The sequence below is a fragment of the Megalobrama amblycephala genome, linkage group LG7 (assembly GCF_018812025.1).
Source record: "Megalobrama amblycephala isolate DHTTF-2021 linkage group LG7, ASM1881202v1, whole genome shotgun sequence".
In the NCBI taxonomy this organism is placed as follows: Eukaryota; Metazoa; Chordata; class Actinopteri; order Cypriniformes; family Xenocyprididae; genus Megalobrama; species Megalobrama amblycephala.
The window spans coordinates 45824482-45851477 of NC_063050.1; the positions used below are offsets into that span (position 1 = coordinate 45824482).

A 26996-nucleotide genomic window follows, 5' to 3' on the forward strand; every position below is an offset into this window, starting at 1 on the left:
TCTTCCAAATCATCACAAAAACAGTTTGCAGAGGCCAGCTGCAACTCACCCTCAGTGGTGGGAGTGTGAACAGGGTCTTCCTCCATTCCCTCAAGCTCCACACGCCTGGTCAGACTCGTGGGTTCTGGGACGATCCTCGGCTCAGTTTGCGTCTTGCGTATTGATCGTACCAGGCTTCAGCTCCATGTCCGCAGTGGGCTGGAGCTTCTGTGTCGCTGGGCTGGTGGCAGGGCTCAAAGATTGTGGACTGTTGTGGGTGGAATTGGGAGGGCTTTTGTGGAGTGGCCGTCCTCCTCCATCTCCTCGACGGTCAGGGGAGATGCAGTCATCCACAGAGCATATTCAATATACTGCCGTAACAAGCACCTTGTATCTCCCGTAGGCATTGGTTGGAGTAGGTAATCATCCAGCCCACTCCAAAAGCAGGTCTTTAGTGTGACCTCATTCCAGTGAACTTGATGGTACAGTTCAATAAAGTCTTTGACATAATCCTCCAGCAGTCATCCTCTTTGATAGTGCAATAACAGTAAGTCCATCTTAATTGGTCTGTTTGTCTGTCATGGCTGGAAATAAAGTTGAAAGCAGGATCTATTAGCAGCAGTAATGGTTTTATATAGCATAGAACACAGGAGTTATTGAAAACAACTCAACGTAACATAGAATGGACAACTGAACAAAGGAAACAAAGGACTTAAATACACAGAGGTAAACAGTAGAATTAAATGAACCACGGGTAAACATAATCAGTAATTAACTGGCACACAAGCAGAAACTAGGTCAACTTAAAATGATAAGGAGCACAGGCAAACAGAAACAGAACAGAACCTAAACAGAATACACACGTTACACAGGTACAGTACATGGCAAATTTTCTCAAGGAAAAACAAAAAATCAACTAATGCTGTAAATATACAGGGAAACCAAGTTGTTAAATTACTATAATATTAACAGTGTTGGGCACGTTACTTTAAAAAGTAATTAGTTATAGTTACTAGTTACTTCTCACAAATAGTAACGGAGTTAGTAACTGAGTTACATCATTATAAAAGTAACTAATTACCAGGCAAAGTAACTATTGCGTTACTTTAAAAAAAATAAATAAATAAAAATATGCCAAATAAATTGAATGCCCCCAATATTACATATAAGTCTAAGAATAAATTATTCTTGATGCGACTCCTGACTCATGATCCGCTCTTGCTCACAACATGAAATTTCTCTGTACTGTGTTGGTAGCCATTAAAGAAAACGTAGTTTCATATTTATGTTTAAATAGTCCTATGTTATTAAATCCGTTTATTCGATTATGAAAAGTGAACAGCGTGAGTAAGATGCATCATAAAATGCGCAAATATATCGGGAGACATGGAGTGGGTCAGACATGATTTTAAACACTTCATTAAGTTTTGTTTTATAGAAAGCCTCTCTTTAAAGTGAATTTCGTTTTGTAAAAATTGTATCTTAATTTTAATCAATGTTTCATCAGCCAATTGCTTGGATTTAATATATAACAAGCAAATATAGCAGACAATAAAATCATGACATGGAGGCGCGGGCGCGATCACTGGCGCGTGAACTGGAGCGCGTCTTATAGGCTAAATGAACCGAAACTCAGAGGCTGCTTGCCTCGCAGACATGAGAAATATATCTATAGAACGCTTGAAATATCTACTTTAACGAAAATGAAGTAATTAAACACGAAAAGAAAGAGGCTACTCTGATTATATAGCCTAATCCGAATGAAATGTGCGTTATCTCTCTAGGCGCGTCCATATGAGCAAATGATCAGCAATGAGAATCAGCAATGCCAACTTCATCTTTGCAGCCGACACTCATTCAGAAAACATTACTTTATTAATAAACAATTAAAATGTCTCCTTGCTGTTTTTGTCACACTCATAATCATTACTTTTGCCGGTTCTTTATGGCAATTATGCGTGCTCTTGAGTGCTATATAGCCTATATTATGTAAACGCTCCTTATTATGGTTTATTCTCTCCAGTATTTAAGAAATTAAATTAATATAAATGTGATTAGTCAACTAATTGCTTAAATGAACAACTACTAGTCGACTAGAAAAAACTCATTTCACATATTTTCGATCAAGCATCAAAAAGGGTATTCTGGTTTGAGCTCACGCTTCGCGCGCATGCTCTGACAGACACACACACAGCGCATCATACATTATTATCAGTTTAAAATTATATTTGTGTATGACTAACCGCATCACACACCAGAGAAAAAAACTTTGCAGGTCCTATGGCTGAGAGAGAGCTTACTCGGATGAAAACCGCTTCAGTGAGCTCAATTATAGTAACGCGGCATTTTTTTTTGTCAGTAACGCTAACGGCATTGTAACGGGAGAAAAAGTAATTCGTTTGATTACTCGTTACTGAAAAAATTAACGGCGTTAGTAACGCGCGTTATTTATAACGCCGTTATTCCCATCACTGAATATTAATAATTAAAATTAACTGATTTATATAGGCTACTTACATTTAAATTACACATAAGGAAGTTTATATAATAGTAACGTTATAATAATAAATTTTGTAATGACATTTCTACTCATTTTTTGAAATTTAAACATTTAAATAGTGTCTGTCATAAAACATGATGGATTTATTCAAACATACATTGAAGAACATGTTAAAAATGAAAATGCAATATAGTGCATATATTAATCAAAATCCTCTTCAAGAGTTGATGTTTCAAGCTAAGTTCAAGGACATTGAATGGCTTTTCTGAGGTAAATGTAACATTACGTGACATTGTTTACAAGCTGTTTTATTGACGTCTTTCTGCAGTTGAAACACTGATTGAGTGATTACATGTGACTTGATACGAATTTCTGTAAGTTGTACTGTATCTTTCAACATGCCTTCTGATGTTCCTTCATGTTTATTTCGTGGGAGACATGCTACAAAGTTTTGTTCATTCATCAACTGAAAACAACTAAAAGATGGAATTTTGGGATTTAAGAATCTATATCAAAATGACAATAGATTAGAAATCAGTATTTTTAATCCAGTCCTAATGGGCGCCCAAGGCTCATTGACGGACATGGGGAGCAAAGACTTGCCCGTCTATTCCGATCACACAGAAGAGTCTCTGAAGAGTATCTGAATTACGCACTGTTATTGAGAGGATTTTTACTTACAGTAGAGCAACTCTAAGGAAACCAGAACACATACATGTTCAGACATTCAGAGTTGACATGCATGATTTTATGCATTTCTTTGTATATTTATACACGTATGCAGCCACTTTAGTCCTATTTCAACTTTGTTTTCTTTCATTATTAAAGGAAAAGTAAAAGAATTGAAAATCCTCATCATTTTCTCATTTTCATGAGAGTAAGGAAATATTGTCCGAACGATCCCTTTATATTCACTAATTCATATCCTCAGTTTCAACCATCTCTCTTTACTTTGCATTAATGTGCCTTTGATGTGATTACAAAATGTGTGTGTGATTGTGTGTGTTGGTGTGTTCTGTGTCTAATGGGTGTACGTATGACAGATGTGATCGCTATCCGCTTGCCCAATCCCATCCATCAGCCCCCCTTAGCCTGACCCCCGAACGCCAGAGCAAGTTTGAGGGGCGTTTCTTTGTCCCGCTGTCCTCTAATGAAGGGTGCATATATGTGTGTGACATCCGAAACCTTTGGGTCTGCATTAGGAGTGTTACTGCAATGCAGCATGATGTATGGGAGCACAAAGTTGTGCATTATACCGTGCTTTTCTGGGTTTGCAAGCGAATTTGCATCAACAAAACACTGAAGTGTGGTAAAATCCCTCTCTATGATTCGTGACTTACTGCAGCGAGGAAAGCAGTGCCTTAGTAAGCACTTTTATGAACTATTGTAAGTCGCACACATTTGCAAAGGCTTCACTGCGTCAGTTTGAGTTAGGTTTTTATTTAGAGAACTTGTAGGATATGTTTAGGAACCTCAACTAAATTTTAAAAGCATATGTTGTCTTGACTTTATAATGGCATAACCTGTTTGTAGACACATCTGGCAAGAGTCTGTTGTTGAGGCCTATGTTGACTAATAAAGGTATGTTATCAGTAATTTAATAAAGAGTAGATTTGCATTTTCTGAAGGATTGTTTCCAAGGCAGCACAAGAATAGTAATAACATTTCTGTTTAGGTTTTAGACTTTGGTTCTGTGTAAATGAAATGCAGAATCAGAGCAGCTTTGCCACTGTCAGGACATTCAGCACACATCTTGTGTTCTGTCAGCCGTGGAAGAGATTCAACACAAAATGCGACACTGTCTTTGCTGTGTGCAGTATATAGACTGCTATAATTGGTTAAATATATGCAAGGCCAATCACATTTTAGTATGTAAACAGATATCAAGATATCAATCACAATTCAGTATGCAAATATGAGGTCAACAATGTCAGTTATTTTCAAAGCTGAACATTAATGTAAGTCAAGGGGGGATTTTCCATTTTTTTTAATCTATTAAACTGTCATCATTGCTGACATTATTTGCAACACACCAACAAAGCATAATTTTACCTTTCAAAATTGTATTGAATTTTTTATTTATTTTGTTAAAGTGTAATGTTTATAAAATCCAAAATGAAATGATCTACAGAAAAATATTTGTACATCAAAACCATCATGAAATGGCTTGTTGATCTTTCCTGTGTTTATGTATTTCCTATTGAAACAGGAAGGTTTAGTTTACACCACAGCCATGAACTTTATTTTGCTACTTGCTAAAGCTAGTCAGAAGGCGAAGAGACATTCTCATTCTACAGAGAATTTTATTGTACAAATATTTGTATATGCTCCTGAGAGCAAGATGAGTCATTGATATTTTTGGTCTGTTTTCTTAGAAAAGAACTGCCGTGTCTCATTCCACTCCCTATGTTGTGAATCAATACATCTAAACATCGGGACACTGATGGCTGATTTCCTGTGACACGTTTACCTGGTCGCATATTGAAACGTCATTAGTGTTTATGCTTTATTATGCATCATCTATGCAACTGTAAAAAAGTACAGTACTATAAGCTAACAGACATGGACAAAAGGTTCACTTTTGATAATTTGGGCTGAAGTAATTGCAAAAGTTTAATACTCACATTTGGTAGTTTAAAACAAACCCCTAAATATATCAAAAAAAAAAAACCCTACGTTTTTAGAAATATTAATATAGCGCTGTCTTGCAATCACTATAATTATAGTTTATTGGCCTTTGCAGTCACAAGATTGCATTGAATCATGGAAGAGATTCAACACACAATGCGACACTGTCTTTGCTGAGTATGTAGGTGACTATAAATGGTTAATTAAAAAGACAAGACCAATCACATTTTAATATGTAAATAGATATAAGCTATAAAGCCACTCACAATTTAGTATGCAAATGTGAGGTCAACAATGTCAGTTATATTTTGAATGCTGAATTCATTTTTCCCATACTTAAAAATAAAGGTTCTTTATTGGCATCTATGGGTCCATAAAGAACTTTTAACATCCATGGAACCTTTCCATTGCACAAAAGGTTCTTTAAAGTGGAAAAAGGTTCCACAGATTATTAAAACATTCTTTACACTTTACTTTAAGAGCTGTTTACTTAAAGGGTCTTTGGAGAACCGAAAATGGATCTTCAATGCCATTGCTGCCAAAACTTCCTTTTGGGACCTTTATTTTTAAGAGTGTAAGGATTTTTAAAAAGTCTTTGTTAAAGCGTTGTAAGCCTTGAACCAAGTCAGTCGGCTACGAGTTGAATCATAACATTACAAACTTTGATTTGAAGCAAAAAAGTTTTTGAAAATCAGAAAAAAAAAAATACAAAGATACAAGTGGGGAAAGAGCTCAATCCCATTAGCCATTGCAGAAAGCATAATTGAATTAAATACAACAGTTATGTCATTCGCAGTGCTTCATGGGAATATGGGCGGAGCTAAAGAGCTCTTTTGGCACATTTTGCTTTTATCGACTCAATATAGTTTTTCATTATAAATTCTACTGTTTAACACGATTATTTTAAGAATTAGTTGAAATAATGCGGTCTGAAGGCTTCAACAGAAGCAAATAGCATTGTATAAGTTATCGTTAAAAAAATTTTCCCTATGGAGAAAATGAATGGAGATTTTACTTCTGGAATCTGACTGTTGCACTCTATTAATGCAAGAGAAATTGAAGTCATTTTATCCTATTAAATTGTTACAGTAACAAACATCAGCAACAAAATATGTACGTATACAAAATATATACACATGCATTCACTATAATTATTATTTCTTGGCCTTTGCAGCTATAAGTCATAAGACTCATTAGCTTGGGAATCGGCCTACAGTGCATGTCATGCTATGAAAAGACTTTGGATTCCCAACCTTTCAATTGGTTGAAGTCATGATAAACCTAAACTTTTCTCAACTAGATGAGGTCAGTCTAGTTCAGTGTAATTCATCAGAGTACATCAGCTCTGTAAAAAGGAAGGCACTATTGCAGTGATTCATAAATAATGAGGGTGGTCCACACTTGTTCTTTCACGGTCTGTAGCTATGAGGTTCCTTCAGTGAAGACATCACATGCAATTCCACAGTTTGAAACTGAAATAAAGAAACAAACGACTCTTTCTAATGCATGTTGATTTCATAGTTAATGACTGTAGCACAGTACAAACCTACTTCAAAAGGACTGCACATACCTGACCAGGTGTTTATTGTGCACAAGTGCCCAATGATTTTTCTTTCCTTTGAGTTGTGAAAATGTTTAAAAAAAAAAAAAAAATCTGCATACTTGTCAAAAAACAAAAAAGAGAAAGAAAATCTTAGCAAGCAACTCCTAATTATTCAAGTCAAGTATTTATGTCATTCCCTGCAGAATTTCATTAAGATGCATTTTTGTGTTTGATCTTCTTCTCTTAAAACCTTCTTGAGACTTCAGCATGACAGGAGCAGTTCAGAGGGTCATGTTGCTTTATCACAATTCATAAGCGTGTGTGTGTCCGCGTGTCCTAAGGGAGTGAAACTGCTCTTTCCCACGAAGTTCCAGTGGGAGGTTCCCATGGTAACGCGAGAATCGGAAGCTACCGTAATTGGTCTCTTTTTTTTCAGTCTCTGTTTTGTCTGGCTCTTGATCTCAGTTGCTTTATCTGTCTTTTCCTATCGCTCTCTTTCTCTCCTTTGTGTCTGTCTGCTGGCCTTTCTGCTTTTTCCTCTTGAAACACCATCTAATTACACGTACTTGTAATGATTTAACACTTAAAATGATATTTACATCCTCAGGAAAGTCTATAATTCTGCTAATAAACACACTGAGCACTGAATGTGTACTGTATATGATGCATTACACCACAGGTAATGGCCTGTAAATTGTATTATATCGCTTCGGGAACCACAAATCGTGTCAACTCTGCCTTATCATACTATAAAAACAATTATTCATATGATTGATAATGGATAAAGTAAGCAGATCTACAACAGCTAACCAGATAATTCATAACTAAACAGCTAAACGGCTTAATCAGTTGTTATGATTTGTCAATATGTCAATATGTTTTACCAAGCTCTATCTATCTATCTATCTATATATCTATCTATCTATCTATCTATCTATCTATCTATCTATCTATCTATCTATCTATCTATCTATCTATCTATCTATCTATCTGTCTATCTGTCTGTCTATCTGTCTGTCTGTCATTTTTTGCTTTTCACTATATATATATATCCCCATATTTTTGACTTTTCCTGCTGCCCAGGCACGAAATGACCTTTTAAATATGTTGACTTGAAGTGCATGAAACCCACTGAGCCCTCACTTTTTTCAGCTGTCTTTTTCTTCACTTCACATCAAAAGCCACCAAACTGTTACTAAGCAACCATAGAAACAGTTGTGTATAATGGTTTGTTGAAGTAATCAGGATAATGAGCATACGCGGTGTGTGTATACAGTACATGCGTTTTGTTTATGTTTGGACTCAGATGCACCTCAAGAAGATAAAAATAAGCACATTGCATACGCTTGCGCAAATGCGATCTACCCACAGCGATTACACACCGCTGCACATGCACTAGTCTCTCTTAGACTTAATAAATAATGATGAATACCAAATTTGTTTCCATTTGACTGGATTCATACAGTATACTCTACTGTTCAAAAGTTTTGGGTCAGTAATTTGTGTGTGTGTGTTTGAAAGAAGTCTCTTATATTCACCAAGGCTGCATTTATTTGATCAAAAATAATCTAAAACATTAATATTGTGAAATATTATCACAATTTAAAATAACTTTTCTATTTTAATATGTTTTAAAATGTAATTTATTCCTGTGATCAATGAATGAATTTTCAGCATCATTACTCTTCAGTGTCACATGATCCTTCAGAAATCATTCTGATATTATGATTTGCTGCTCCAGAAGCATTTTCTTATTAGTAACTATGTTAAAAACAGTTGTGCTGCTTAAAGGTGCCATCGAATTGAAAATGAAATTTACCTCGGCATAGTTGAATAACAAGAGTTCAGTACATGGAAATGACATACAGTGAGTCTCAAACACCATTGATAAATAAATCTCATTTGTTCAAAAGACCTCCGAAGAACAGGCGAATCTCAACATAACACTGACTGTTACGTAACAGTCGGGATCATTAATATGTACACCCCAATATTTGCATATGCCAGCCCATGATCGAGGCATTACACAAGGGCAGCCAGTATTAACGTCTGGATCTGTGCACAGGTGAATCATCAGACTAGGTAAGCAAGCAAGAACAATAGCGAAAAATGGCAGATGGAGTGATAATAACTGACATGATCCATGATAACATGATATTTTTAGTGATATTTGTAAATTGTCTTTCTAAATGTTTCGTTAGCATGTTGCTAATGTACTGTTAAATGTGGTTAAAGTTACCATTGTTTCTTACTGTATTCATGGAGACAAGAGCCGTTGTTATTTTCATTATTAAACACTTGCAGTCTGTATAATGCATAAACACAAATTCATTCTTTATAAATCTCTCCAACAGTGTGTAATGTTAGCTTTAGCCACAGAGCACCATCAAACTCATTCAGAATCAAATGTAAGCATCCAAATAAATACCATACTTACGTGATTAGACATGCTGCATGACGAACAATTTGTAAAGATCCATTCTGAGGGTTATATTAGCTGTGTGAACTGTGTTTATGCAATGATAGAGTCGAGAGCTCGGGAGGGGGCGGAGAGCGCGCGATTTAAAGGGGCCGCAGCCTGAATTGGCGCATTTCTAATTATGCCTCAAAATAGGCAGTTAAAAAAATTTATTTAAAAAAATCTATGGGGTATTTTGAGCTGCAACTTCACAGACACATTCAGGGGACACCTTAGACTTATATTGCATCTTGTAAAAAAACATTCAATGGCACCTTTAATATTTTTGTGGAAATCGTGATGGGAGTTGTCGTCTTCACCTCCACAGCCGATGGAAAGCAATCGGACTCGGGCAGAAATCATGTTCATGGATGAGCTAATGTATTAAAGTTTTAAAGTTCATATGAAGAAGGGCAGGCCGAAAACATATTTACTTCACGAACATGGAAAGCAGTGATAACGGCTGTTGTCTGCAGGGTTGTGTGCTTTTCTCCACCTCGATATGTAATACTGAAAGTTGTCATAGGAGATTTTGTCTCTTAGCCCCACTTTTTGCTCTTACAGTCGCATAAATTTTGCGTTTACATTCCATCTCCGTTATCACGTATCCAGCGACACACAACAAACACAGCTCCGATCACGACATCCTCCATTCACTGGTTTTTAGTGTTTGTAAATGCCGCGCTTAAAGACGCCGCTGTCGGCAGCTTTAGAGTTCCTATTTCTGGTGCGAATGCAACCAGGAACATGGCCCGGGGGAAAAATTAGTTCTCGGGGAACTATAGTGGCTAGTTCCTTTAACTAAGGTCCTAGAACTATTCGGTGCAAAAGCCTCTATTGTGCCTTTAATGCCACTCTTGAAAATCTACATGGTTAAAGGGTTAGTCCACCCAAAAATGAAAATTCTGTTATTAATTACTCATTCGAAACACTGATTTGAAACAAAAGATTCGTAAAGCTTCGAAGCTTCATGAAGCAGTGTTTTGAAATTGCCTATCACTAGACATAGTTGAATAAAGTTGTTATTTTTAGTTTTTTTGGCGCACAAAAACTATTCTCGTCGCTTCATAACATTAAGGTTGAACAACTGTAGTCACAAGAACTGTTTTAAATATGTCTTTAGTAGCTTGCTGGGCGTTTGATAGTGTTAAAGTTGCCCTCAAATGAAAAATTGAATTTATCTTGGCATTGTTAAATAACAAGAGTTCAGTACATGGAAATGACATACAGTGAGTCTCAAACTCCATTGTTTCCTCCTTTTTATATAAATCTCATTTGTTTAAAAGACCTCCGAAGAACAGGCGAATCTCAACATAACACCGACTGTTACGTAACAGTCGGGGTGTACGCCCCCAATATTTGCCAATGCCAGCCCATGTTTTCATTTTTAAACACTTGCAGTCTGTATAATGCATAAACACAACTTCATTCTTTATAAATCTCTCCAACAGTGTAGCATTAGCCGTTAGCCACGGAGCACTATCAAACTCATTCAAAATCAGAAGTAAACAATATAACATATAAGTAAACAATATAACATAACATACAATAACAATAACATAACATATAACATACAATACTCACATAATCCGACGCATGCATGACGAACACTTTGTAAAGATCCATTTTGAGGGTTATATTAGCTGTGTAAACTTTGTTAAGGCACTGTTCAAGGCAAGCACGAGCTCTGTGGGCGTGGACCACGGGATTTAAAGGGGCTGCAGCATAAAATCGGTGCGTTTATAATGATGCCCCAAAATAGGTTAAAAAAATTAATTTAAAAAAATCTATGGGGTATTTTGATCTGAAACTTCACAGACACATTCAGGGGACACCTTAGACTTATATTACATCTTTTAAAAACATAATCTAGGGCACCTTTAAGTATCTTGCTGGCAATAGAGGCCTCACTGAGCCATCAGATTTGATCAAAAATGTCTTAATTTGTGTTCCGAAGGTCTTACAGGTGTGGAACGAAATGAGGGTGAGGAATTAATTACTGAATTTTCATTTTTGGGTGAACTAACCCTTTAAAGTTGGTCTTTATGATTAGTAGTTGGTTCAAACTGATTGGGTTAGGCTGAAGTCAATCTGGCTAACCTGGTTAGAGCTAGACCAACTGGTGCTCTAACCAGGTACTAACAACAAATCAGCTACAACATCAGCTACCATGCTTCAAATACCAGCTTGACCTTAAGCTGGTATGACCAGGTTTTTTTCAACAGGGAGTTGCATGAAAAATTCTTTGCACTATAAAATAATTTTTTCAGTTTGTGCGCTAGAATTCCTGGAGGAATGGGGCTATGATCATATTGCCAGAAACCAAATCATTGTGTTTCCAGCACATTAGGCCCTGGAGATCTGAAGAAATCTCAGTGTTTTCAACCATCATACACTGACTCCTTCTGCACTATTACAAGAAGAATTCTAGTACACGACTTTGATTTGAACTAATCTGATGTGAGGGTGAGTTGCTAATTTTCAAATGCATTATGGCAGACTACTCCAGGCTTTCATTTGGCATTTTAAAACTCTGGACTAAAGTGTGTCTCTGTGTTTATACGGTATGTGACTGCGTTATTTATGGCGAGACACTACAGGTAAATAGGGTAGAAAATCTTAACTAACAGATATCACCATACTTTACATGTGGTTTATCACAGTACTTTAAGAATATTACAAGTATGGAAATGAGGCATTTTTTAAAAAATTAAATATGCACAAATATGTACAGAAATCTGAATGTAGGAAGAAAGCCAGGTTCACAATTCTTGTTTCATTTTGTTGGCATATTAGAGTTAAAGGTTTTTACAGAGAGAGTTTTGGATATCTCTTTTTATTACTCCATAAATCAGAAAATACTGTCAACTGAAAGTTTGTAGTAAAAGTGCTGCTGAAGTGGAGATTTATAGCTCAGTTCAGGGGAAAAACGCATTTTGAGGAAACAGTCTTTAAAGATATGAAATGAAATCTAGAGATGCAAAAAGAGAAAGTGTAATAAAATAAACACTTAAATGTGTATCTTGGATGTTTTCTTTCCATTAGTGTGAAAGAAGACTAGTCTTGGAAGCAAATTTGGCACTGGTCTCAAAATTGACCAGTGCCTGAAAAAAAAATAGCTTTGCCTGTAGTATTTTCCCTTAAGTATTCATTAGTTCCATTAGCCCATTGTTTCTACATTAAATTAATTTGCTAACAGAGACTGTAAATTAAATTGCCTAAATTATTACATTGTTAGTTAACTGCATGATTATATGTACATTTCTGAAATTACAGAAATTGGACTCTAAATTGTAATGCTGTCATGCACTCCCTGTAAAGCTGCTTTGAAACAATATGTATTATGAAAAGCGCTATACAAATAAATGTGAAAATAAAATGTGAATTAAGTATTATTTATGAACGATTATTTATTAATATATTGAATTAGCTTTTATTTTTATATTTTCATTTTTCATTTTAATTTAGTTCATGTAAGTTTTATGTACTTTTGTCATTATTAGATTTAATATTATTTATTTATTTAGCTTTATTTATTTCAGTTTTGGTTTTAATAATTTTACTTATTTCAGTTAGTTCCCAGTGCAGCATGTTTAATTTTCTTCTGACATTTCTAATTTTTTAAATCTATTATTTATATTTTATTTTATATTTTATGTACATGTATTTATATTTTATCATAGAGATAGAATGAAAAATCAGTTCCCTTTCGTGGGAACATCGACGCTACGTCCAATGACGCAATGGGAACCCATTGCGTCATTGGACGTAGCGTCTCGTTCCCTTACTCAGGGAACAAGGGTTACACTCGTAACCCGAGACGATTTCTATCTTTCTTTCTTCTGCAGAACATAAATACAATCTTTTTCTAACTATTTCAGTCTTTACAATGAAAGCCCATGGACTTTGCTAGGTACAATGTAAATGTTAAAAACACTTAAAGGGTTAGTTCACCCCAAAATGAAAGTTCTGTCATAATTACTCACCCTCATGTCGTTCCACACCTATAAGACCTTCGTTCACCTCCGGAATACAAATTAAGATATTTTTGATGAAATCCGAGAGGTATATGACTCGTACATAGACAGCAATATAATCAACCCTTTCAAGGTCCAGAAAGGTACTAAAGACATTGTTAAAATAGTCGACATGATTGCATTATTTTTGTTTTGTTTTTGCACACAAAAAGTATTCTCGTCACTTCATAAAATTAAGGTCGAACCACTGCAGTCACGTCAACTGTCTTAACGATGTCTTTACTACCTTTCTGGACCATGAAAGTGTTGATTATATTGCTGTCTATGTATGAGTCATATACCTCTGGGATTTCATCAAAAACATCTTAATTTGTGTTCCGAAGAAGAACAAAGGTCTTACGGGTGTGGAGCGACATGAAGGTGAGTAATTAATGACAGAATTTTCATTTTTGGGTGAACTAACCCTTTAATATAAAGTGAGACCCATTTTTCTAAATATGTTATTTTGTGTTCCATAGAAAAAAGTCATTAACTTTCGCATCCCATTTCTGTTCGCTCTCACCATCATCATTATCCTCAGCAGAAGTGGCATGAATGTGACCACAACAATCTTGAGGATGAGAGACGAGAGCTGGAGTTGTCTGTATGCATTAGTGTGGGCCCTGGATAAATGTTTGATGAGGGGAACGCTGTCCCAGTTATAGTGAGAGGGAAGTCTGCTGGAATTCCAGAAGGGCTTTGGTAAGACGGAGACCTGAGGAAACAGAAGGGGCCTGATCATGTTAATGCTGTTCTGAGACACAGATGCATATAGTCTTTAGGGTTTAAAGAAGCATTTAAATCATAAATGAGGTGTGATGTGTCCTGGTGTAAATGAGGATAACTGCAGGATTTACCATGGTGATTGAAAGGGTGTGAACAGTGTGTTGCTGTGGCAGGTTTATGATTAATGAGGTAAAGTGCCTGTGGGGCTGAGTTTGTCTTTACAGCGGCAGGTATGTGTGTAGACTTGTGTGCTGTAATGTGAAAATGTAATTGCAGTTTTTAATTAGATGCATATGAAAACAAAATGGCTTTATTGCATTTTATTATATTGTATGTTTTATGGTCACAAACAGGAAGTGAGCATATTAAAAAGGACATTTTATTAAAACAGGAATTATGGTGGGTTTTTATGCGATCCAAATTCTATTGTTTCTACCTTCTTGAGAACAAAATCAATTATTAATCTACAAATGTCTTCCATTATTCATGCTCAGTTCCATTCATTCCACCACTTGATTTTTTAGCTCTGTGTAAAAAGTTGTTCTATTCTATTCTATTCTATTCTATTCTATTCTATTCTATTCTATTCTATTCCTCTATCAGTTGTTGGTGAGGAAATATAAAAGCATTTCTCCAAACAGAATACAGTACAGTAGTGTTTTGATGCTAATTATGCAAGCATGAAATTAATATGTATCATAATTGTGCTCTTTTCTGCTAAAATCTATTTTACTCTGCTCTTTTACGTCTTGTTAATTATCTCATTTAGTCCGTAGTGTGAATGCTGTATATATCCCTCATTTTCAGCTGTTTCTGCTGCGTTCACATGCTATCAGAATTATCGTAAATATGAGTTTCCTAGTTAAAAATTGGACATGAACACCCTCTCAAGTTGTATTTACCACTGGGAAGTTCGGGGGTAATTTTGATACGCAAGATCCCGAGATAAGCGGGCCAGAAACTTTAAACATGGCGGAGGGGAGAACAGTTGCTGCCGTGACTGGTATTATTTATTCGATATTTTTTCCACAACCGCTACATCACCTTGTCTTTTCGTTTAAGTAATGCATATTTATATATATGAATAATCATTTGAAGCATTTTAGTATGTATTATACACAGCGAAAATAGCCTGTATTTGACCAAAATTCCAGAATCATCAGCAAGCTGACTATAGATGGCGTGTTGAATGTTTATATGGATGTCAGTGAATGGGATGCTAAATATCATTTTGGCTTTAATAAGATTTCCCCAATTAAAGGTGCTCTAAGTGATCCTGGGTGGATGTAACTTCCTGTTGACATTCGAAGTGTTGTTCGAAGTGTTGTCCTGAAACAGTCATGAACGTGCATTTAAAATCATTCTTGTCGGTTATTGGCTGGAGCATGTTTATTATGATTCGTGGTCCAGGCTGCACCAGTTTGTTTTTATTGCCATTTTCAGAGCTTGTGGCGACTACAGAGACCGCGTTTTTTTACAGTGTGTTCAGGGGACAGGCAGCTAGCGGATAGTGAGGAGATGTTTGCTGTATGTGACAAAAAATGTTTTGGCCTAAAAACGCGTGGCATCACTTAGAGCACCTTTAACCCTTAAATGCATACCTCTGGTCTTTAGTGACCCGGGACGTCATTCACTACCCTCCTCCTTGTTCATTTTTTAAAGTTAGACATCAACCTTCTTGGTATTCCTCAATCAATTCATTATAAAGAATATAACAAGAAAAAAATTATAAAATTATAAAAGAATGCCTATTTTTGTATTCATTTTTTGTAAAAATTGCATAGGGTCGCTAACGACCCGAGGTGTGTATGAGTGTACGTATATTTTTTTCTGCACAACAATAATTGAATCTTAGATGACGGAATAAGTGCAATTCACCTTTATTCCACAAGCTGGCAATGTCTGATACACAATGCTGAAGTGACGACTCATTTAGACAGAAAACGAAATAATAAGAGAAACATGAAATGGCTCAGCAATTTACTGCAAAGCAAGTACTGAATGCAATCAAATATGACTGTAACTGTTACAGGATGAATCTGGTGAAGCTGTTAGCGATCGAAATATTGATTTTGAAGATGCTGAAAATTATATAGTTTTGAGAATACGTTTGAGATCGCGAATGGGCTCATATTCGTGACCTCAAACATAAAACTAGCCCATTATTTGCTGAATTTACTGGGAAATGAGCTCTGATGAGGACAGTGATGATGGCATAAAACATCTGCTCAAACTTTTCAAGCTCCAAAAGGTAACAAAATACGATTTATTTTATTCTTCTGTAATTGTTACTCTAATATCAGAGGAGTTTTATATTATCACGACAGGTAGAGATCCTTCCGTGTTAGATATAGATATAATATAATATGTAAGAATGATTGGCGATACAGTCATGCATTTAAGGGTTAATAGGCAAGAATAAACCCGGTGTCCTCCATGATTCCTGTTCTTTTCGAAAACAAAGCACTTGAAAGTGACAAGCTCGTATGCTGCCTTCACTTGCTTTCTGAATTATCGTAAATATGAGTTTACTAGGTAAATATTGCACATGAACGCCCTACTATTTCAACACTTGAATGTGATGAGCTCATAATCACAACTTTAGAAGTGGGAATTGTCAAATTTCTGATAGCACGTGAAGGCAGCGTTAGTCAGATCTCATTTCTTAGTAAGTGTTCTGTTTCCTGTGTTTTTGTTTCTAGATAATCTGAAGAAGTGTAATTTTTGAATTTATTTTGATTAAAAAGAAAACTGCTTGCATATAGATCCAGTTCTTTATTTCTGTATTTTTTTTTCAACCCCAGCATTAAATTGTAGTGACTTTTACATTGTTACAAAATCTATGTTTAAATGCTGTTCTTTTTTAACTTTCTATTCAAAGAATTCTGAAAATGTGTCACTCTTTCCACCAAAATATTAAGCATCACAACTGTTTTCAACATTTATAATAATAAGAAATGTTTCTTGAGCAGCAAATCAGCATATTAGAATGATTTTTGAAGGATCATGTGACACTGAAGATTGGAGTAATGATGCTGAAAATCTTACTGGCCCCAAACTTTGGAATAATAGTGTATGTTTTGATTTGAAAGGTTAAACTGTGTTGAGACTCTCCATTTTGTTTAAAAAAGACCCTAAGATCAAGAGTAAATGAAGCATGATATTTATGCTGACTATGACAGGAATATTTTAACTCTTTGTTTTACCTTTGTGAGTTGTATTGGCCTTAACTGAAGCTCTACGTGGTTTGAGAGAATCAGCATGCTGGTGATTCTGCTCAACTGCATCACACTCGGCATGTTCCAGCCCTGCCAAGACCTGGAGTGCCACTCTGACAGGTGCAGCATACTGCAGGTAACACACACTTACATAACACACAAACACAACACAGACACACATGGTTTGATTAACTAAAGTTCACCTTTTATGCTTTTTCAAATTGAACGTTTTCTTGTCTTCAAACATTAGTGGCACGTATCCATAGTTAATGATACAAACTACACTCGTGACTTGTCAGTGGACTGACTAGTAGTACTAATCAGTTCTGTACAGTACAGGTTCACCAGCCTCCGATCAAACATGTTTTTTTAAAGGATATATGCACACAAAGAGCGTCTCTTTAATAGGCTAACTGGCACATATTCATTAACTATTTAATTGTACAAAACTACCAAAGTCCTAAGAAGAAAAGCTTCAATACGGAGCAACTGTCAATTTTGACAGACACCAGCGGGTGACACTATGAAGCATCAGCCACAGACTCAGAAACATAAGGCTCTTTAATCTCTCCACAACAACTTGCAAATAACCTGTAGATTCTGCATAATAATGGGAACATTGCTCACAACAGGCAATTGTGAGTCTGACAGAGACTGTCTTCAAATTTAATGTCAAAGGCAGTGAATTTAGTATTCAAGTACTGCTTTAAATGAGATCAATTAAGAGAAGAAAACCTGTGGTTTCTCTGCTAGATCATCTGTGTGAACTTGAGGGGAACTGACTTCAAACATCCACTAATAATCAGCCTGGGACCAGTTTGCTGAAGTGAATGATAAAAGATGGTTTAGAAGAGTTAGATCATTTATTTGCATATGCCACTTGCACTGGTATTTTTTAATGGAATTAATACCCTTTTAAAAGAGTCCACATATTTTTTGCGGCCACTGTATATGTGAAATGAAGCATTTTCAGGCGTTTGCTATTCTAAGTCCCAACATAACTGAACATTAAACACTATCATTCTCACTTTTAAGTCCCATGCAAAGCATCCTGGGATCTACATTTTCAGTTATGTAAACATTAAAAAAAATATTTTTGAGTACTGAATTGGGATCACGTTAACCCTACATAATTCAATCTAGTAGATTGTACATTTTAGAGAATTATATTAATTGAAAGCAAAGAAATCAAGTTTAGAAGAAAACAATTTTGTTGTGTAGATCAGAAATAATATGGTTAAACTGGACAATCTGTATTTTCCCTTTTTTCAGTGATACCATACTTAAATTAGTTTTTTTAGACATAAGCCAAAATGTTACATAATGTAGGTCGATATAATATTTTTTTTTGGCTTTTTACAACTTATTCACGTCATAAACAAAAGCCAAATTAAAAATTTTCAGCATGTCCTGTAATGTGCACGACAAAGGAGATATAACAAAAATTAGTTTAAGGCAAAAGGAACACAGGGAACAGGATGAAAACAAAACCAAAACAGAATGAGACCGTTACAGTAGGTCCCCCCTCCCGGAAGGTGCATCCTCGCCCCGTAAGGAGGATGAAGGGCCGGCGAATGGCAGGAAACAGATGGGGATGAGAAGAGAAACAACCAGGGCAGCGTTTCCCAAAAGTATCGTAAGCCTAAGTTGATCGTAGCTCCATTGGTTTCAGTGGAGCTACGATCAACTTAAGCTTACGATGCTTTTGGGAAATGCTGCCCAGGGCAGTGATGACGATGGGGGGAGCCAGGGTGGAGACAGGAGCAGGAGTAGCCAGTTGGGAGTCCAGAACCCAGCCAGGACAAAGGCCCACAGTGGAGTCGAGGTAAGGATGAAGCTGAAGAGGTGGAGAGACGGATTGCAGCAGACGGCTCAGAAGTCCGTGGCACAGGCAGGGCGACGTCTGACCAAGGTGGAGTCGGAGGGACGAGGGAGCCCAGTGGAGCCATAAGGACAGTGGTTATCTGGTGGAGCCGAGAGAGGGAGGAGCCAAGGTCGAGGTGGAGTGACGGGATCTGCAGCTGGAGGTGGAGCCGGGGAATCCACATGCCTGGGCGAAGCTGGAGATCTGAAGACCCGAGGCAAATCCACACAATAAAGTGGCCTCATAGGAGAAGCTGAGGGGCTGAAGGGAATCAGCGGAGGTGAGGCTGATGGACTGGCTGACTTTTAAAGAGGAGGTGGGAGAGAGAGGCTGGGAAGGAACTCTGGAGACACAAGAGACTTCGTGTTGGACTGAACCAGCAGGGGAATCCTATACACAAAAGGAACCTACAGTATACACACCTGAAACCTTTTAGCCCTGACGAAGGCCTGTGTGCCAAAACGCGTTGGCAAAATAAAGTTCATACTTAGCTCCAGCTTCACAGTTTTTTGGTTTATATTTTTGACCCCCCCGTGTCACAAGTGCTGCTGGTTTTCTTTCCTATACTGAACCAGCAGGGAAACAGGAGACTTTGTGCAGGATGCGACCAGCATGGGCACAGAAGACTTTGAGCTGGGTGGAACCAGCGGGGATGGGAGATTAAGGTATGCATCCTCTTCTATGTCATAAAAACATTTTACAGAGGCCAGCTGTAGCTCACCCTCAGTGGTGGGAGTGTGGGCGGGGTCTTCCTCCATTCCCTCGAACTCCATTAATAGTCCCACGGTGACACACAGTGTTGCTGGCTCACGCACCTGGTCAGACACTCTGTGGGGCTCGGGCTCTGGGGCGATGGTGGGCTCGGTCCCCTTCTCTGGCGCTGGCTCGTGCATCGCAGCAGACTCAAGCCCTCTGTCTGCGGTAGTCTCTGGAATTGTATCCGTTCAGTGAGGTGATGGCTGGCTGGGCTCTGGATCCAGAGTGGGGCTGGTGATATTGTCCTCACCGGGGTAGATGGCGAATGCCGATCCGTTGTTCACCAGAACCCACTCCACAAATGCAGCAAAATCTTCCCGAGGACCATCCACATGCAGACGCACCGTGGACCGCTCGTTCAGGTTGTAATAGTAAAAAACACACAGTAAGCGGTCTGGGAAGTTGGTGAGGTGCCCCAAGTCTAAAAATGTCCTCTTGTGGTCCTCGAGACTTTGTTCCTTCTGATGAGGAAGAGCAGTTGGACAGCTGGTAAATCCATTTAAAGGGGGGAAAAAAGAAAAATGCTGCATAAATCTTCTTCAATGGTTCTGTGTTCTGTCAGCTTTTCCGATTTCTGTCTTTAATCAATAAATCCAGTAGACAACCACATATAATGCAAATGACATGTAACAATGAACTGAAGAAACTAATGGTATATAAACTTATGGGGAGAAGTTAAACAGGTGTGACTATAATTAAGAACCATAGGAACTAATGACAGCGAACATAGGCGCAAATGAACACAGGAAACAGAATGAAAACAAAACCAAAACAGAATGAGATTGTTACAGGGCTGGGACAATACATCGATTCTGAGCTTAATTTTTAACAGCAGATGGTACTACGTGCTTCAGAAAACCTGTACTCTTCCTGCTTCCAATTCCTTTACACACACCACTTAAACCTAAAATAATCATTCATAAAGGAAAAGGTTGAAAAGGTTGAAGCGAATTACAAGGGTGTTCGCAGTGGGCTGTGTTTACATTAATCTCGCGTCATAAAAGCATTCTGAGCCAAGGTGCAAGTATATTTAACCACTTACATGACTCAGCCGAACACACAATCGCTGTCCAACACTCTTCTTCGTGAGCACTTGAGTGTGAGGTTAAAAACTAGCCTAGAGCGCCATCTGCTGTTAAAAACTAAGCTCAGAATCAATTCGAGAGAGAATCGCGATACATTTAGAAAATATCAGAATCGAACCAGAATCATTGTATCGTGAATTGAGAATCGATGTATTCTCCCAGCCCTGTAATATAGAAGTAAAGCTTCATTTAATTTACTACTATACATAAAGACAACTTTGAAAGATCTTAATGTTTATTGTGATGTCATTTTAATATATATATATATATATATATATATATATATATATTATCTGCAGTCAGTAAATGTATTCTGCACATTAACACTCTGGTATCAAGTGAAAATACTTTTTAAACAAAATTGTTTAGTTTAATTTGTTCTATGGGGAGTGTTGTTTGCTTTCAGACAAACTAAACAAAATGGGTTTAAACCAAAAATCATGATTTCCGATTAGACTGATATAAAATGCTCTTTAAATCACATGATCATTTGACTTTTTTCCATGTAGTGGTTGAATGTGTTCATGGTTCTTATCTCTACAGGCCTTCGATGACTTCATCTTTGCATTCTTTGCTGTGGAGATGGTGTTAAAAATGGTAGCCTTGGGAGTATTTGGTCCAAAATGTTACCTTGGTGACACCTGGAACCGCCTTGACCTCTTTATCGTCATGGCTGGGTGAGTGACCAATCACAAACCTGAGACTGCCATGCTCAGAAGATCTAAAAAGTCAACTATTAGTGTGTGATTCCTAGAATTCGCTGAGTCATTAAACTCTTAACTATTACAAGGTCTCTGTGTGTGTGTGTGTGTGTGTGCGCGAATGTGTTTGTTTAATGTCAGATCCAGTTTTAATGTCAGGTCAAGTTCTAATGTCAAGTCGATGTGTCACAGCTAAGCTCATGAATGACAATTACCACCAGGCGAGAGTCTCTGTGTCTGTCTGTATCTTGTCTATCTTGTTCACTGACTTAGTGATTTCTACTAGTTTTCCTCTCTATCCAAAAGGCAGCTCAATCTAAAGTTCATGATCACTCATTAAAACTCATTAAAACTCTTGTAAGGAGTAAGTTGGTCATTAACATTAAACCACTTTGGGATGCTGGTGTGTTGGTTTTCCCACTAGTCTTCTTAACTAGCTTAACCAGCAAGACTTCCTTCATAAATGTCCTTCACCAGAAATATTATGCTGGTAAATCAGGTGAAAAGTATGGCTATAACAGCACTAAAACTACACTAACTAGTATGAATAGCGTAGACATTCATGTTGCCCTAAGCTTCACTTTTCAGCGGGGCGAACATATAAATATTCTGAACCAGTTTAGCAACTTTAAATATTCTCTTGCTGCTGTGTTGCGAATTCTTGTCGCACAACTTGTGAGTGTGAGAGCAGTAAGAAAGAGATGTTATAACACAGTCTCTGTTCTAAATTATAGTAGTAAACATGATGTTAGAAATGTGTGTTTAAACTGTTTAAACTGTTTAATGAGTCAGTGAATCAAGACCAAACACTGGTCTGCATCACAAATGTTAACAAAAGTCCTCATGACATTTCATGTATTAAAATGTTGCAGTACAAATTATATACACTACATTTTTTTAATGAATGTTTTTTTAATCAGTGAGAATGCATTAAATTGATTAATGTGTCAGCAAAAAACATTTACAATGTTACAAAAAATTAAAAGAAAATGCTGTTCTTTTGAACTTTCTATTCATCAAATGTATCATACCTTCCATAAAAACATAAAAAATATAAAAAAGCAGTACAACTGTTTTCATACATTGATAGAAATGTTTCCTAAGCACCAAATCAGCATATTAGAATGATTTCTGAAGGATCATGTGACACTGAAGACTGGAGTAATGATGCTGAAAATTCAGCTTTCCATCACAGAAATAAATTACATTTTAAAATATATTACAATAGAAAATAGTTATTTTAAATGGTAAAAATATTTCACAATATTACTGTATTCATCAAATAAATGCAACCTTTTTGAGCAAGAGACTTCTTTTAAAAACATAAATAAAAAAATGCACTGACCCCAAACTTTTGAACATTAGTGTATACGGATAAATACTGCTGTTTTTTAATATTTTGTTACATCATATTGATCAAATATCATATTAATTATCAGCTTTGTGTTCATTTTTTACATTATTATATTAATTATATTAATTATATTATATTATATTATATTATATTATATTATATTATATTATATTATATTATATTATATTATATTATATTATATTATATTATATTATATTATATTATATTATATTATCAAATGGTTGAAAATCTGTATTACCCTATTGTGTTGCATTTCAAGTTTGTTTAATTGAATTTCTGTTGCTTATGTTTTAGGATGTTGGAGTATTCTTTAGATGGCCATAATGTTAGTTTCTCAGCCATCAGAACCGTACGGGTTCTCCGACCTTTACGAGCCATCAACAGAGTTCCCAGTGAGTACTGTTTTTTCTCTTTGTTTCCATCTGTATATCTTTCTCGATTCTCTCTTAGTGTCACTGTTTTACAACCTAGCTATTGATTTAAAGCAAATGATCTGGACTCGGGTTGAAAAAAAGGTGTGCCTGTTGTATTTATAGATTTGCACATGCACCGAGTAGACAAGACTCCCATGATGTATTAACATGGTCACTGACACTGATTGTTGCCCACAGTCCAATATCTCATAGTTGATGGACACCAAAGAATACACAAACACTCACACACACATGCTATTAGTCTTCAGAGAGGTGCTGGTGTATGTTACAGTCATGGATTGAGTCCAACAGTGAAAGTAAGTGTCTGTTTTGTTTAATGTAGAGCGAGACCATAAATTCTTGACATGCACGGATACTCTTACCATTTACAGCACACTCCTTTTGTGAACATATTCCAAATAAGTTTGTGTTTGTGTGTGTTCAGCAAAGCAGTAATAGATTTTGGACTCAGTGAGGAGTGAGAGCCCGTGGCTGTTAAGTTTCCAATTCGATTATTCTCAAACCACCGAGCGTTAGCCAAAGCCTCGCAAGTTCGTGTTTGTGTGTGTGTGTGTGTGTTCACTTCTTGGGTCAATTACTGAATACACATCAGGCACTGAGAAAATGTGTTCATGAAGTGTGTGGATGTCAGATCAGTGCTATCAAAGTTAAATGTAACACTGCAGAGTCTCATCTCTAAATGTGTCTAGTGAACCTCGATGGCTTTGATGCTTCATTGCACGTGTTATTAAATGAATGTACATGACATCATGTATCTGTGTCTCGTAGGTATGCGAATCCTGGTGACATTGCTGTTGGATACTTTACCGATGCTGGGAAACGTCTTGCTGCTTTGTTTCTTTGTGTTCTTCATCTTCGGGATTGTCGGCGTGCAGCTGTGGGCAGGGCTTCTCCGGAACCGCTGCTTCTTTGACAGCAACGTCAGAAAGTAAGTGCAAAACTGATGCTTTTTAATGCAAGCTACTTGAATGCAAATTGCTGGGGTTTGAAAAAAATTCCGCTTGGGTGTCGAGAATAATGAAACCACATGCGTACAGTGTATTCTTCTGTGAAACCTGTTTATGTTGTTTCATCAGATGAATTAATTACTTTTTGGTGGTTTTGAAGGCCACTGTCCAGATTTTAATGGATATTTCTGAGTTTAATTGAATTTAAAGGGTTAGTTCACCCAGAAATTTCTGTCATTAATTACTCACCATTATGTCATTCTAAACCCGTAAGACTTTCATTAATCTTCGGAACACAAACTAGAGGGAAAGTTTACCTGAAAATGAAAATCATCCCGTGATTTACTCACCCTCAAGCCGTCTTATATGACTATCTTCTATCAGATAAACACAATCTGAGATATTTTTAAAAATATCCTGGTTCTTCCAAACTTTATAATGGTAGTGAACAAGGGGCATGTTTTGATTCCCCCCAAAAATGCATCTATCCATAAATAAATATAATTCAAATGGCTTGGGAGGTTAATAAAGGCCTTCTGAAGTGAAGTAATGGGTTTTTGTAAGAAAAAATATACATATTTAAAACTTTATGAACTAAAATAGTTAGCTTCCACCAGACGACCGTACGCATACTGCGCAAGTCGACTTGCTCCACGCGAGTAACCCGTGACGCGATGTATGACGTAGGATGTTAAGCTTAGACTCCTCTTGTGGTTTAAACAAATAGGGCTGGGCAACAAACTCAAGCTCTTCTTCTCTTATATCGAAATCCTCTGACATTTCTCTTTAAAATTTCTTCTAATTCTTGACCGGTGTTTTGTTTTGCTCTATCCTCTGCGCTTCCGCAAGAAAAAAATCTTACAAAATATTTAATGGATATTTTTCTTTGTCCTTTATTAAAGAGTTAGTTCACCCAAAAATGAAATTTCTGTCATTAAAGGTGCCCAAGAATGTTCTTTCACAAGATTTAATATAAGTCTAAGGTGTCTCCTGAATGTGTCTGTGAAGTTTCAGCTCAAAATACCCCATAGATTTTTTTAAATAAATTTTTTTAAGTGCCTATTTTGGGGCATCATTAACAATGCACTGATTTACACTCGGCGCCGCCCCCTTAAATCGCACGCTCCCTGCCACATGAGCTGTCGACTATATTACAGCGCATTTACAAAGTTCACACAGCTAATATAACCCTCAAATGGATCTTTACAAGATGTTCGTCATACATGCTGCATGCATGCTTCGAATTATGTGAGTATAGTATTTATTTGGATGTTAACGTTTTATTCTGAGTGAATTTGAGGCTGTCCTCCGTGGCTAACGGCTAATGCTACACTGTTGGAGAGATTTATAAAGAATGAAGTTGTGTTTATGCATTATACAGACTGCAAGTGTTTAAAAATGAAAATAGCAACGACTCTCGTCTCCGTGAATACAGTAAGAAACGATGGTAACTTTAACCTCATTTAACAGTACATTAGCAACATGCTAACGAAACATTTAGAAAGACAATTTACAAATATCAGTAAAAATATCATGGATCATGGATTATGTTAGTTATTATTGCTCCATCTGCCATTTTTCGCTGTTGTTCTTGCTTGCTTACCTAGTCTGATGATTCACCTGTGCAGATCCAGACGTTAATACTGGCTTGTGTAATCCCTTGAACATGGGCTGGCATTATGCAAATATTGGGGGCGTACATATTAATGATCCCGGCTGTTACGTAACAGTCTGTGTTATGTTGAGATTCGCCTGTTCTTCGGAGGTCGTTTAAACAAATGAGATTTATATAAGAAGGAGGAAACAATGGGGTTTGAGACTCACTGTATGTCTTTTCCATGTACTGAACTCTTGTTATTCAACTATGCCGAGGTAAATTCAATTTTTGAATCTAGGGCACCTTTAAAAAAAACCTTGGATTTTGGATTCAAAAATAACTTCATTTGTGTTCCGAAGATGAACAAAGGTCTAACGAACGAAGCTTGGAAGAGCCAGGATATTTTTAAATATATCTCCGATTGTGTTCATCTGAAAGAATATAGTCATATACACCTAGGATGGTTTGAGGGTGAGTAAATCATGGGATAATTTTTGGGTGAACTATCCCTTTAAGATATTTTGGATGAAATCCGAGAGCTTTCTGATCTTCCCATTCACAGCAATGTCATAACAAATTTCAAGGTCCAGAAAGGTACTAAAGACATCGTTAAAATAGTCATGTGACTACAATGGTTCAACTGTAATGTAATGAAGTGATGAGAATACTTTCTGTTGGCAAAAACAAAATAAAAATAATTACTTTACTCAATAGTTTCTTCTATTCCCTGTTAGTCTCCTATGCTGTTGATGTTGTAAACACAGTGCTGGCTTCCGGGTTCTACGTCAGAATGCCAGCTCATTATTTCTTTAAAAAAATCTTACTGTCTCCAAACTTTTCAATGGTAGTGTATGTAAAATGTGTCCAGTATCCATATACCGAAAGTTTTCAGTTTTGCTGAATTTACAGGATCATGACAAGAAATATTGGATGATGTTTATACTATTGAAAATGTTTGGCATATTTTAAATGTACATTTCATTGACTTTACACTGACTGGATTGAATTCCACTCAGGGTGTGCTTCTTTCCATTGTTTTTACAAGCCAAGCGACATGTGAAATATGTTTCTGTGCTTATAGACCTGGAATTACCTTTTAATGAGGAGTTTAGGTTGGCATATTACAGCAATCTCAAGTATAAATGTTGCATTATATTGTTTTGTATATG

The 26996-nt window shown here is 36.6% G+C and overlaps 1 protein-coding gene across 1 annotated transcript in view; it reads left to right on the forward strand.

The window, feature by feature from the left end:
• The first annotated feature begins 17096 nt into the window (after positions 1–17096).
• The window catches only part of cacna1hb (calcium channel, voltage-dependent, T type, alpha 1H subunit b), a 69959-nt gene continuing 60059 nt past the window's right edge, over positions 17097–26996 (forward strand). The window contains exons 1-4 of the mRNA XM_048197740.1: positions 17097–17204; positions 21317–21450; positions 23144–23241; positions 24052–24211. Coding sequence (XP_048053697.1) covers positions 17112–17204; positions 21317–21450; positions 23144–23241; positions 24052–24211 — 485 coding nt within the window. The 5' untranslated portion in view covers positions 17097–17111. The remainder of the gene's footprint in view (positions 17205–21316; positions 21451–23143; positions 23242–24051; positions 24212–26996) is intronic.